The sequence below is a fragment of the Dermacentor silvarum genome, chromosome 8 (genome assembly GCF_013339745.2).
Source record: "Dermacentor silvarum isolate Dsil-2018 chromosome 8, BIME_Dsil_1.4, whole genome shotgun sequence".
In the NCBI taxonomy this organism is placed as follows: Eukaryota; Metazoa; Arthropoda; class Arachnida; order Ixodida; family Ixodidae; genus Dermacentor; species Dermacentor silvarum.
In genome coordinates, this window is record NC_051161.1 from 21,629,375 (window position 1) to 21,644,320 (window position 14,946).

Genomic DNA, 14,946 nt, shown 5'->3' on the forward strand with positions numbered 1-14,946 from the left:
ATCGTGATGGACGGATGTTAAAATGCGTAGGATAACGGTGACGGCATTTAAAAAACGCCACATGGCACTTAACAGTTTTTTTTAACCTCTCATTCAGCATGTCTTTAATCTTTCGAGAAATGCAATTGAGATAGAGAAGTTAACGCGGATTTGTTTGAAGGTAGGATAGTATCCGCAAACTAAGCTATTATGGCGCTTGAATTGGGATGCTGATGGCATTGCAGGACTTCGCTGTATCATGAATTTAACGGTTCATGCAGAGAGAAGGCTGAGTATTTGCCTCGTAGAGCTGTGAATTAAACAAAATTGCTCACCCGAACTGGCTGACGCACAGGTCCCCTTTGAGGGATCAAGAGTGCTGGGCCTTCCACAGCTCCGGCTACAGCACCAGTCGGCCTGCTCGTCGGCAAAAGCTGTCTCGTTGGATCTTCCGGCGCCCCGCTGAAACCGCCTTGCCGGCCACTATCTAAGCTTCCGTCTACAGGAACGCCTTGCAGAGCCAGTCCTTCCACTCGCGCAGGTCGGCCACCGGGCTGACGCACTGAATCGAAAGGTTGTGGCCTACGCTGGACGACCCTTTGCCGAGCAATGTCCAATGGCCTACGCGTGTCTACGAAATTGAAAGGACCTGGCACGGCATTCGGTGCTCTCCTGTCCAGTTCCTCGGTGAGGCGTGCATTGCCCTCGAGAAGCGGTTTTCGTAATAGGTTAGCGGTATCCGGTCCTGGTGCACTCACAGGCGTTTCCGGCGCAACTTGTTCTTGTCCTCTCTTGCCTGTGTCGTCGGATGAACCCTTGAACGTCTTTCTTCTTCCGGCGCTCAGGGGCGGGCGACTAGGAACTAGGGGCGACTTCTTAGCATCTGAAAAGCTGAACGAGGCTGGCGGTGGACTGTCATCGTTTACAAACTGCGGCTTAGTATCCACGTCAGGGCCCGCGTCTTCCCTTCCCGAGACGACGTCTCTCCCAGGCTGTGTTCCTACCCCTGGTTGAAACCGCCTCGAGTCGACGAAACCGAATTGTGGTGCTCCGACATGTCCCAGTCCTCCAGCACGGGGTTGGACGAATCCGACTGTTGGCTGTCCTAACCGAGACCCGCCTTGACTTTGAGGGGAATTAAAGGGCACCTGACCATTAAACGAGCTCCCGGGGCTGTCTGGACCATCTGGAGCAGAAAGTACGGCTTTTCGGTGAAGTGGTGGCGGGGGGAAGAAAATCCGGCTTTCTGGCTGCTGCTGTACCCGAGTTTGTACTCTCGGTGGTCGTTGAGAAGGAACAAGTGAATTTGGATTTCTCACACCGCTCAATCTTTGTCCAAATCGTAGTGTTTGCTGCGGCAGTGTTGGCTGGAAAGGTTGTTGTCCAAAGGGTTGGAAGTTTCCATTGAAAGGGTCTTGAGCATTTCTCAGATCGTTTATGCCGCGGTTCGGACCACTTGGCGACCTTAGGAAGTTTCCGTCTTGAGGTCGCGGGGCAAACGGGCTAGCTTTTCCGGTGCTTGGCCCGCCAAAGCCTTGCGCTGGACCGGGCCCACGAGGACCGAATTGCTCATTGGAAGAACCGGGAAACGGTCCAAAGTTCGTTCGAAAGACTCCGTTGTTGCCAAATGCTCGCCTTCCTTCAACGGGGCTCCCAGCACCGAGTTCGGGAGGAGACCTATCCGGAATGTCAGATGCACCAGTACTAGGACCAAGTCCGTTTCTGTTGACTGCAATGGTTCCATCCAGTACGCCTGTGGCAGGTAGATTTTGATCAATCAGGACCGGAACCACTTTCTTGTCCTTATCTAGGAATGGACGTTGGAATTCCTTGCTGTCCTTGTCAACCTTTTCTGGCACGCCACGGTCAGGAGAAGGGAGAACTCCGGAGAACGGATTCCTGTAATTCAAAAATTCTTCATCAGCGTTGACTGGCGCTTCAACTTTTTTTCCATCAGGTTCCGCTCCTTCACTGGAACTACCACCTTCCTGTTTACGCGTCTTTATACATTCGGGTCTTCTCACAAGGCCGTCAGGAGAAGGTTGTCTTGGGTCCGAGAATCTTGGGTCGTCGTCATCACAAAGCAAATCGCGATGCTCCGGCACTATCGGCTGGTGGATTATGGGCTTTCTGTCTCCTCCATTTGCGGCGTTATTCGCCTTATTTCCAATGTCTAAATCTTTCTCGTAAAACGGCAACAGATCGTCCAGGAAGTCAAGGTTGCCCCCAGGCTGCGATGATGCAGAACCAGACGGCTTCTGCTGTCGCTTGAGCTCCAAGAGGTCTGGACGCTCGTCTCTGATCAAACCCTCGAAAGCACCACCAAAGTCTTCTTCATTGCCTTTTGGTTCACCTAGTCTTCTCGGAAAAGTCGCCTGCTGGGGCGCTTCGCTGTACAAGACACGGTTCGCGTTACCTCTGGTTGGCGACGGAGGTCGAGGTACACGCCTGTTAGCCAGAAACGGTATTCTCTGAGGGCTGCCGGGAACTCCCGTCGGTTTAAACGGGTCACCAAACTGCCGGTTTTCTGGGGGTACGAACGAGCCAGGCAATGCACTGCCGTTGAAATGGTGAACTTGCGGACCCTGTGGGCCGTAACGGATGACTTCCATGCTAACTAAAGACGGAGGGTTAAGTCCGGGAGGATGTCCAACCGGTCGACCCAGGGTTCCGGCAGGAGTGCGATCAAACAGCCGATTAGCGAAATGGTTTCGGGGGTTCGGGAAGTTGGCCACATTGGCTACAGCGGGTACGGGTGACACGGGCCTTCTGTTTGCGAATGGAGAGAAAGGCTGTTGCGGCCTTCCAGCGTACCGGTCTTGCTCTCCGGTTGGAGGCTGCCGGCCACCGGAAGAAAATGTGTTTCGGTAAGGATAGTTCCCAGAGAAACCACCAGGAGAGTTCGGCCCGCCGAAGCCTGGGTTCTGCTGCGGAGACCTGAAACCATCGATGCGCTGTGGGTCCCTGCCGTCGAATGAAGTGGTCGGGCTGCCTGGTCCAGAAAAGCTTTGAGGCACAAAGACGGGCTCCCGGTGGCCGCTCTGTGTGAGAGAAATACATATATTTGTAGGAAGCGGCTTTTACACTTCTCAATGCTTGTACACAACAGAGAATGGTGCACTCGCAAAGGCACTGGTATAAAAATATGCTGCTTCCAATACGTCCTGAATTACGCTTAAGCCCTCGCTTTGCATGGAGTGGATATTATTGTACGTTTATGATCTGGTCATCTTGTCTATTGTATTTCTGGTGTATTCTTTATGCCGACGACACTACAATTTTTTCGCAGCACTCTTTCATCACAACACTCATGTCCCACTTGCAAGACGACCTGATTTTGCTCCAACAGTGGTGCGTGAAAAATAGGGTGTATATAAATGCATCTAGAACTAGCTGTACAATCCTCCACTCTGTATAGAAAAAATTTTGACATCACTGGGACACAACACGTAAACGAAGAAAAAATAAGAATACAGAAACAATCATTATTTTTAGTTGTCAGTGTCGACTCAGCCTTAAAATTTCACGGTCATATTGCATCCGTTTGCAGAAAGGCCCCCTTTGGGATAAGAGCCTTGCTCAATGTTAGGCCATATTTTACGGCCCACACCCTAACCACATTATATTATGGTTTCGGACACAGCCATATTAACTACTGTATCTCATCTTGTGGAAATTCGTACTCAACTCACACCTGGCCCTTACACAAATGACAAAAACAAGCAGTTCGAATCCTCACTTTCTCGTCCAAGCTGTCACCGTCGTTTCCGATTTTTTGGCAACTAAAAAATGTTGCCGTTCCCCAAGTTATGTTTGTTATATCTGCGGTATGCTGTTATTTAAACTTTGACACCACCTACTTACTTTAGGTATCATTCCAGCTGACTTACTTTATAATCCTAACAATGCTAGGTTTTCCGCGAAGCACCAGCTTCTTTTGCCAAAAATAAATAATATGATAAACAAACTGTACTTTGTTCTTCCATAAGCTTTTGGAATTCTATAGACACTAATGTTAAAAACGCAAAATCTATTACGTGTTTAGGATTAAATTGAAATCATTCTAGTTGATGTATAGTTTTGTTTTTCTAGTTTTGGTCTGTCATTTCTTGTTAATGCCTTATGTTATTCCCATTTGTATTTTCCCACTCGCGAACATGTTATCGCTATGGTGCTGTTTTTGCTTTCATTTTCATTGTGAAAGGAGGTCCTGCCTACGGTTCTTGAACCATGGGACCACCTGCTGCATATGTAAACATTGTAATATTTCATAACATATTCTGATATAAAGCTGGATCTGAATCTGAGTCCCCAATTCATACATATTTTATGATCACAAAAAAAAAACGGATTGGCAGCTCGTGCATGTGACCCTTGCAAAACATTGCCGCTGATTTCTTTTTGAGTACTTTGTTGCTGCTCCTTATTATTCCCAAACAGTTCAAAGCCTCAACACAGTCCTGTTGTATATGGTACCATACAAAGTGCGTTTGTCCATTTGCCAGTGTTTCACGCTCTGCGCTCACAGAACTAAAACCATACCTCAAGAGGAGGAGGCTTGTAGGGTCTGAATGGGTCGTCGCGACGGGTAGCTCCGAATCCTGGCCGCCGGAAAGGTCCCCTCGGTACGTTGTCCCGGTTGCCCGCAACACGGTTGCCCGGACCCGCAGGCCGGAAGGGCCTGCCGCCCGGACGAAAGTCAACAGACTGGATTTTTCCGTTATCCGCCTGGATGGCATACGCGCCATCTTCCTGGCCAGCGCCACCACGAGTCGAAGGACCGACGGGAGTCGCCGGTCGTTCGTCTTCGTTCCTGAAGAGGAATGGCCTCCGAGGGTCGTTTGGTGCGAATCCGTCCTCGTTACTTGAGTCCTGATGATGATGAAATGAAAATGGTCTCAACTCCCTCGCGTTATGCTGCAGGCAGCACACTAAGGGCCCTATAAAACAAGCCTTGATTATTTACAAGAGGCCCATCTCCTCGCGTAACGCGTTCTATTGCAGCCGCGCGGCTAAAATGCACGGTACCAGACAGGGAACCCTACAATGCACGATTGCTACAAGGTCCACGACCAAAACACAGGAAAAAAATGCCATGTAGCAAGACAGCCTTTTGCAGCTCTGGAGAGGCACGAAATGAACTAACAGAACTGTATAAGTTGATGCTCAATTGGGAAGCATTAAGAAGGAGGCAGATAAATTGTCCGAAACAGTACACTTCTAATTACATGCCAGTTGTGCTGTATCGCAGACGACATTCTAGATAAGAATAAGTTTTCTATACACTCTGCCATTTTTAAAACAATTCAGTGGCGCGTCTTGTTAGTTACGGATTGAATGGACTAGATCGACGCGATTAGAAGAGACAAAGGTACTTTAACCCACCACTGTTATCCTTACATGGTTGTCAACTGCACATACAGACTCGGTTAGATAGAGCGTATATATATATATATATATTTACCTTCATTCACCCTGTATACATTCAGAGTGGCTGCAGAGACTTTCGCAGTGTCTTATATTCGCTATATCTAGCCAATTATCTACACTCCACACGCAGAAGAACTGCAGCACTTCAAGAGCACACAGAAGAACTGACGCGAAGACAACAACAGATGCGTCAAGGTTATTATATAGACTATAATTTTGATTAGCGTTACGTACTTATTTAGGTATTCCAATAACGTTTCATCAGTCCTACATTCCCGATCACTGATGTATGTCTATGGAAGTACCATTGGGTGCTTGGGTGTCTACAAGTGGGTCCGAAGACAAAGAGTGGTCAAAAATACGCGCTTCCCTACAATTCCCTACAAAGATAAATCTATAGTTCGTACTCTCTGCTACTATTGTGAGATAGGCCAATGTCAGAACTATGTTACACTTGAATACCCTATCAGTTAGAATTGCCACCTTCTTGAACACGCATTCATCCTACTAACGTATATTGTGTTTCACTCATCGTGTAAAATCAAATATTTGCCGCGTAGTAATATTTCCAATACGTGTATATCAGATACTCTAACACCTTACATTCCCAAACACCGTCAGAGTCTTAAAAGTTGTTTACGGACCAGGTGCTTGTACCTAGAGTGTACCTCACCTATTTCCCTTTTTTTTTTGCCCTTTGTTATTGCGTTGGACATGCGTAAGTGTTGACGCGCATTTCAAATGCCAGAGCACCGATGCGCGCACATTACCCTTCATGAAGGTCACATGCAGTGGTACATAATAGAGGGCTCTATAACACTTCCCGCCTTCTAACAGCACTGCCTGCTTAATTAACGTACACAAGTAATGTAGTGTGCTTAGCGAACGCACTACTTGCGAATGAGATCATGCTTACGGCGCTATTTCCACCATCAACATCAGCTCCAATGACACCTCCTGCTCCAAGTGGAGATCCTTGGTTGCTCACTTGACCACCTGAAATGAGAACGAAGCAGGGGCGATGTTTTCAGGAAAAAAAGACAGAATCAAGAAAAAGCACTGCAGTAGTTAGTTACGAAACATGCATTGGAACAGAATGGGGGAATGCCTTGTATTTATACCAGCAAAGTAAGTGCTCATCCAATCCAGCCACTACCCTACGACCACAGTTTACAAAAACACAACCGGAAGCTCGGACTTCGAACAGATTTTAGTTGAATTTTGTCACACAAGATCCCCGTTCAGGTGAGAGTAGCCCCCTCAGACACAAATTATGATCGACTGTCGATACATGTGTGAAGCATGCATAATTTTATGCCAGGGGGCTTGGAACTCCACTGAAAGCAAGTCAAGGCGGTAGAAGGACTCTGTGCATTTTATGATGAGTCATCATAATTACAGATTCACTAAATATTTGAATATTGTAGAGTAAGTCATGCTACGTTTCTTCATAAAAAGGGTTGAATCACCCGCTCGATTTACATGCACAAGTTTATTGGCCACAAGCATTTGAAGAAAGACAAAAAAATATTTCGAGGTTGCTACCAACATGCCCCACGTCAAACGTCACGTAAAGCACGGTAGTGCTACGGTGGCTAGATGGGTAGGTGTGCCGACCGGCGCGTCTGGAGCGTAGTTCACCGCTTCTCCGCATCATGACGCAAAATTGGCGCTGCGGTCAGTACAACGGTTCCGCAGCACGCGTCGTCTGCTACTAGGGGGCTGCATGGCGGCAAGCAAAAATAAATAAATAAATAAAATAAAATAAAATAAAACCCGTATTGGAATAGTTGTATGTCGTCTGTTCCTGTCAGTTTCAAAGGTGACGAGCTCCGCGTCTTTCGTACTGTTTGCAAGTTCCTAAGCGATGTGGAATGATCCAGGTCGGTAAAATGACCGGCGAGATTAGCGGCGGCATTGCTCCACCAAAGAAGACCACCAAGGTAGGTCACTCTAACCAAGCTTGGAGACTTACTGCTTCGCTCCGAACTGCAAGTCGTGCTCTAAATTTGTGAGAAAGACAGCGGAAATGTTCCGCTGTCCGACAGCGGAAATGATCGCCCCGGGCTGCTCATGCAGTAGCTTGCTCAGTATCGGCGACGTTAATGAGCAAGCCGTACACCGAAAAGCGTACGTCGATGAGCTCCTCGACAGAGGAAGCGATACTATCAAACAGGCTTCTCGTCTACACAGCGCAGCCGACGTTGCGCGTATAGCTACTGTGTACTAGAATATTCTAGAACACTATAGCGCAGCTCAGCCGTTATACTGTCCGCAGCGCCACTTCTGCGTCATGATGCGGAGAAGTGGGGAACTACGCTCGGTCGGCACACCTATCCATCTAGCCACCATAGTAGCGCCATCGCCAAAGCGGTACTCTGTAACGATACATATCACTAAGAAGTAAAATGGAATTAATATAGATTAGTAATATATGTTTGTGCTCTATTCTTTGCTACCACTGCACAAAAATGACAAAAATAGGTCGTGTCCACAAATGTGGACGCCGTGTCTGGAGGGGGTAGTTTTGTGCTACACATGGGTGGATGACAATTTATCCTTTTCAGGGTGAGATTTCAGCAGCTTTTTGCAATCACTCTTGACACTCGTGAACAAGGAGCAGGGTTTCGAATTTAAGAGGACCCCCAAAAACGTTTGAACGAATTTCAATCAAGAGGTGCTATGCTTCTTTCAATGTTAATTTTCTCTTAAGAGTTATATGCCTTAAGAGTGTAACGGTTTTAGATAAGAACAAAAACAACAGTATTATAAGCCTATTATGATCACACTTGCTGGTAATGAGGACGACCATTTACTCTGTGCCATAGAGTTCGCCTTAGCGCCGATTAATTACGGCTCACAACAGCTATCCTAGTTACACTTAGTTACGTGGGCTTTACGTAAATGACACCGTTAGCAAATGGCTCGGTTTCGAGTGTGTACTGCGCTGTGCGAGGAACATAATAAACGTCACACCCACACGAGACGCAGACTCTACGTCTTCCGCTGGCACCACAGAAGCGTGGAGGGGAAAGAAAGAGGAAAAGCGAGCAGCGCGCACGAAATCGTGACGTGCGACATTCTTTTAAAGAGACGCGCAAGGCATCGGCTTTCACGCACAGAACGAGCCAGCCGACGAATGAAACCCGTTATTGCGTCTCTTATCATGATCGTCGACGTCCTTCCGCAGCTCCTACTATATCAAAGCCCATCCGGCGCGCACCCCGTGTGAACGACAAGGTTTCAGATCGAGTTCTCCAAGTAATGACGTCAAGGACATCCGCCTGACTGTGTCTTGAGCCCTCGCACACAGGAACATCGCGGTTTCTAAGCGCAGTTTTATAGGATTGGCACCGTATTCGAGGGCGGCAGTATGTTCTATCTGCGAGGCGTAGTTAGAATCAAGTTCCATCTGAGCTGTTGAGCAACAATCCCTTAAAATATGACTGATTGCTAAGTGTTTACACAGAGTGTATCGCAGTCAGGGAGATGCACTAATCGGCTTGTCACCGTGGTGTCGTCACTTTGAAACCTTAGTAAGCGTCGAAGCTAAAGTGAACCACCGCCTTAAGGTCACACCGCAAAAAAAAAAAAAATGTTACACTTATGTCATTAAAGCATCCACCACTATGATGGTGTTTTCCGTGACCAGAAATTTAGGAAAAGGAACACCAGAGTTGTGGGATTTTCCGTATCAGAGCGCTGAAAACTCTTCGTAGCTCGTGAATAATTAGTAATGACGTTGTTGTCATCAAGAAAGTATTGCCTAAAAATTATTTCTTATTACGATATTATTATGAAATTATTGCGCGAAAATTTCCCACTTTTGCCGTTACGCGGGTGTGTTCGTGGAAGTCGTTAGGTTCTCACCTGCAAACGATGGTTGTCCTGGGCCATAGAAGCGCTCATCACCAGGTTCGTCACCACCAAACTGGTTTACAGGAACTCCTGCAAAGCTGCCACCGGGACCAAAGCGTGGACCTCCGAAGGGCGCTCTACCACCAAAAGACGGTCTTGCTCCCCCAGCCGGTCCCGCGAAGACGCCGGGCGCACCTGGAACCCCTGGTTGAACCGGTCCGGAGAATCCTGGCTGGGAGCCATAGTCTACTCGCCCGGGGAACTTTCCAGAGTCTTGCGTGACGCGCGTGAACAGCGGAGCCCCGAGCGCGGGGGGCTGACCTTGTTGCCCGGCCCCGCCTTGAGAGGCTGGACCAGACGGCCCACTCTGTCCTGTACCGAAATCTCCGCGGAACACGCCCGGGTATTTGGGCGAAGGCCTACGGGGTCCGAAATCATGTGGTCCTGCACCTTGCGGTGCGCCTGCGTTGGGGAAAGCCGGCTTCGAGCCGAGACCCGAGCTACCGTCTTCAACCCCACCACCGTGACCTGCAGATGGGCCAAGATCTTGAGGTCCGGAAACGCCACTTTTAGGCGCCACTTGGGAAGGTGAAAATATGCCGCCAGTCGAACCAGCTGGTATCCTAAATGATCCTTCGAACGAAGGGCGATATGGCCCACCACTCTGTGCGACGCCACCATCGAATTGCCCGAAAGCGTCTTTAGAAGGCGCGTAGTTGATGTGAGGGCGAGGCCTGGGGCCCCGAGCCGCTCCAGGCCGTGATGGAACACGAGTCACCTGGACGGGACCTACGGGCACGATTCCAGCAGGTGGAGATCCCGTGTGAATGCCCGGCGGTGGCGGATTCAGGGCGTTCGTGTCCGACTCAAACCCGGGGCGTCCCGGGTAGACCTGGTCCCCGTCGACTGGCTGGTCTAAGGTCAAGATCCGCGATGTCAGCAGTTCGGCGCCGGAGGGCCGTCTGGATGCGTTGGGTCGGTAACGTTCAGGGAGTACGTATCCGGGAGGCAGACCGGTGGTCGTTTCAGGCACTTCGTTCTGCGTGAAGGAGAAAAAAAAAACGCGTTCAAGAAGAAAATATAGAAAGATAAATATTATGATGTTCTTGCAGTTCAATTTCTGTAGGGACTCCCGGATGCGTCGGGGTAAGTTTGTCGTACCGCTGTAAGATACCAGTACTTGTGCGGTATTAATCGCTTGTGGCGTTCGACACCACACGCAACCTCATATACAGGCTATAAAAAGAGCACTTAGCTTGTGTGTGAGCGTATTTAAACATTGAACTCGTGTATGGGCTCATAAGTACGAATCGCATATGATGACGGCACGAATGAAAATACTTTCAAAAATGGGCCACTAATGCCCGCGGCCAGCGAAGGACACATACTCAACGTTAGCACGCACCGGCGCTCTATGCATCTCGAAGGTCGCGCAAAATGGGCGAAGTTTGTGTGGACTTTGCGGGCACGCCGCTAGATGGCGTAGCGTGTCCATGGGGAAGTGCGAGAAAGGAACCCGACTGGTGTGCACGGCTCATACATGACGCGCTTTGGGCGGGGGCAATACGGTGCGTCGCTAAATTCTTGAATTCTAATCAGATTAATGTCGACAGTCATCGGGAGATAGGCTTTCTCATTTGTACGCATGCATCATGTTGGCTCGGCACAAGGTCAGAGGATGTGGCAGTATACGAGATTTTGTGAGTGTATGTGCTTTTTTTTTCTTTTTATCCGTATACAATAAGGCAACAAGCCACAATGGAAATGCGAACCGAAACCTCTGCATGCCTTGAGGCACCTTTGCCAATCGAGCTGCGACGCTGTGTCTCCGTCATCCGTGGAACTCTTTTCATTTTTTTAGAGAACATGCAATCGTCTGATAACTTATAACCAGGTTCAATTGGCTTTCTTGGCGTGAATCATATATGCATAAGAGACCGCTAGTTGTGCGCCCTTTCATAGTGAACGATACTGCATACTTGCATCGGAACTTACACCATCCTGATGTATTTACAATAAGTTAGTGAGTTCTAAACGTGAGCTCTACTGATGACAAACGTTGCCACCGTGGCCTGTGTCAGGGGATGTAAAACGTACTGTGGTGCTTTAAAGAACTTTCTATTGCTTGAGCGAGTGTTCGGTGAACACTCGCCCCTGAACATCTTTTTCATAAGTTGCACGCTTCCGCTGTTAGTATACTAAACCTTCTAGCATTCGTCGCCTTTAAATGCTTAACAATTTTCCTTGTGAGTGCCTATGCTAACGAAACCTCGTAATAAGTTTTCTCTCAATGATACTCAATTAACTTTCTCAATTACCCTCCAGCAGCAGCAACAGCTAGAATCGTGCGACCGACTTTGAAGGTTGTAGCGCTTAGCATCGCGTTATTGTGTTAATTTTTCTCACTTTATTATTTTTTATTTGTTTCTTCTATCACCTTTTATTCCCTTTACCATTTTCCCCAGATCAGGGTAGCCAGCCGCTACTTACACGCTAACCTCCCTATCTTTCCTTCCCTTTCTCTGTCCCTCTCTTGCTCTTCTAGTTGAACTGCATTTTATTTAATTTACGCTTCATAATGTTTGAGTTGAAAGACGTTGTCTCTCTTCATTAAGGCGCCAGTTGTCTGCCGTACGCCTTAAGTAACCCGCAATGTCAAATATTGTACGCGTTCGCGTTTATACGAAAACCTCACACGCCAAGAAACGCCAAGCTTAAGCTACAACAAACCAAGACGAACACACTTTGACAGCTGCTGTCCAACTACAATAAAGAATACGTGCTTGCATCACGACGCCCGTTTGGCTTCCTAGTTAACTTTCACATTTGGGATGCATCTCAGTTCCGCCACGCCAAAAGGCCTGACAGCATAAGACCCACGCTCCTATCCGGTGGCTGATCTCACTGGCGCTGTCACGGCCGACGAAACGAGCGAAACCTCTTCGGCTTTAAATGAGTCGTCTCGGGAGAAGTCGAAAGGGACGGGCGGCATGATGGACGCAGACACAGAACCACTCAGCCCTGAACTCGTTTTCCAGAATCCAGGATTTACCCCGATTCCCGCGCGCGCACGAGACGGCCGCAGAGGCTTCCCGCCGCTCGCGCCGCACCGAAGAGGCATTACGAATCGCCTTTTCAAAGCGGCGCCCATCCGTTTACCATACGTTCGCATATCCTTCGCGCCGCGGCGAATTGCCGGCAAGCAGCCGCAATGTACATGATGCATACGCGAGACCAAAGCGCACTCACGGTCGTGCCCCCGGCAGCCGGTGACGTGGTCTTGACGGGCCGCGTTGTGGCTGCACCGGGCAGGGGTGTGTCCCGGGTACCGCCACCGCCGCCGACTGGTCCGCCGCCGACTGGCCCGCCGGAGGCCGTGGACACGATGGTGACGTCGGCCGGGTTGGACGTCTTGGTGCCTGGTTCGTTGGTCTCGACGCGGGCGCGGAACCCGTTCTCGTCGGCCTCGTAGAAGACGCGCCTGAGATAGCCCTCCGGGCTAAAGATGGTGTACGAGCCGACCACGCGGCCGCTGCCCGTCGGCCGACTCCTCGCGCGTGTGGCCTCCGCCGTCGTCGCCGTACGCCTCGTACTTGAAGCCGTACGGCATCGGAGAGTTGATGCTCTCGCGGAGGTCCTCATGGGTGGGCTGCGCAGATGTAAATGAAGTCGCGCGTCAGGGTCTCATTCACTCGACCAAGGGTACGCTCAATGACGTTGCTGGTTACTTCCTGACCCATGATAGACAAATTAACAGCACAGAAACCGGTAATGCAAAACAATAGCTCACAGAATAATCCTATCCGGAGAAGAAAGAAAAATCGAAAGAAATAAAAACGAAACAAACAAACAAACAAACAAACAAACAAACAAACAAACAAACGCATTTTTCACCGCACAGGCACAGCACAGTCTTTGCCACAAGTTTTGAAGCCATGTCGCTCATGGTCGAACGCTTTGTGAGAGCTTGTACTGGAATTCCTGTAGAATATTCTCAGCTCCGAAGCCCCGGAGCTCATGAGCGGCACTGCACTTCACAGTTTTGAACACTCACATATCAAGTGTGCTACACAAGCTTTGAACAGCGTTTTCTACATTTCATGCAAACATATCCCTCAATAGGGCCCGGTAACAGATTTTCTCGATTGTGGTGTGGGTTCAAAATTTCTGACAAAGATTGAATGCAAGTAACCAGCACAAGATCGACGAAAACAACCATCTGGTGGACTAACGGCCCTGGCATTGTGCTCAATAGCGCACAATAACCTGCAGGAGAACGTCATACAAATACGCGCGCATGATTCTTTTCCGAGATTTTGCCGCACTTTGATTGGGGCAGAACGCAAAACCTGGAGCGAATAGAAAAAAAATTGTAGTGGTTGAAATTATCCGGAGCCTTCCACGACTGCTTCTCTTATCGTTCAACAGCAGCTTCCTGATTTGAATCTGATTGATCAATAAGACGACAAACAAACTTAACAAATATAGCATGCTGTCCTGCAGGAAGAGGTGGTATACCAAAGTTATTTTTTAGATAGAAGCAGCGCTCAGGCGAGAAGACACGAAGAACAAACTGACACATACGAGCGCTGACTCGCAAGTAAGTTTACTACGGATACAAGTTAAAGTATAGAGCAGCACAACGCTTGTCACATCAGGTCGAGTAACATCTGCAACACAACTCAATAGTGAATAACCACTGGTGTGTGTCTCTCTTGGCATCTCGTCATCCTGCAGCGCTGTTTCCATTCCGCCACCCATACCAGAAATCACCTCATAGCCCCTACGCAATTCTCCCAGTCGACTTTATCACTTATGGCTAGGGGTGGCATTCACTAAATCTTATTCATTTCTCACTGGAATGGCCGACAACGCTCTTGAATGCCTGTCTTTGCGAGGAGACACTAGAACACATTCTATGAGACTGTCCTGAATATAATGTTCAGAGACAGTCCCTGGCGTCCGTTTTAGCGCATCTTGACAATAGACCAATGTCAGTTGACAGGATTCTCACATGTCGTCGACAGAAGACATCGCAGCTGAAGGCGACGAAGGGACTACTTAAGTTTTTGAAAGAAATGGGCTTGGACAAGCGGCTGTGACAGTGATGTCACGTACCACGCAATAGTGACGGACTGTGACTAACGATGTGTGTGCTGTGCTATGTGCTCTCTCTCTCTCCTCCCCATCTTTTATTCTCCCTCATCCCGCTCCCATGTGTAGGGTAGCAAACCGGTTGTGCTAAACTGGTTAACCTCCCTGCCTTTCCTTCTCCACTCTTTCCTTCCCCATCAAGACCTCATAAACGGACATTGCATCATCTTCCAATGGCTTCCGGGGCACTGTGACATCGTCGGTAATGACCTTAATGACGATGCCACCCGGTCAGCCCATAAAGAAACCCTGACAGTTCCTATACCCTTGTCAAGGACAGACGCTGCAAGGGGTCTTCGTTTACTAGCTCAAACCAAGACTGAAACTTTGTGGAACACCATGATTTCTTTGAACTGTCGTCTCCACCCGCTGGATCCTAAATTACAGCTGCATATTCCATCGCACTTCTCCCGCCGTGATGCAACTTTACTGTGCCGTCTCTGGTTAGGGGTGGCTTTTACGAAAGCCTACTCGTTTCTTATTGGAATGTCCGACACACCTATTTGTGACTCATGCAACTGTGAT

At 48.8% G+C, this 14,946-nt stretch overlaps 1 protein-coding gene across 1 annotated transcript in view; it reads right to left on the reverse strand.

Annotated features, from left to right (window-relative positions):
* LOC119460778 (collagen alpha-1(VII) chain-like) overlaps window positions 1-14,946 on the reverse strand; it is a 64,463-nt gene that overhangs the window by 9,442 nt on the left and 40,075 nt on the right. The window contains 6 exon segments of the mRNA XM_049671793.1: window positions 315-3,020; window positions 4,522-4,851; window positions 6,326-6,405; window positions 9,280-10,306; window positions 12,517-12,804; window positions 12,806-12,916. Coding sequence (XP_049527750.1) covers window positions 315-3,020; window positions 4,522-4,851; window positions 6,326-6,405; window positions 9,280-10,306; window positions 12,517-12,804; window positions 12,806-12,916 — 4,542 coding nt within the window.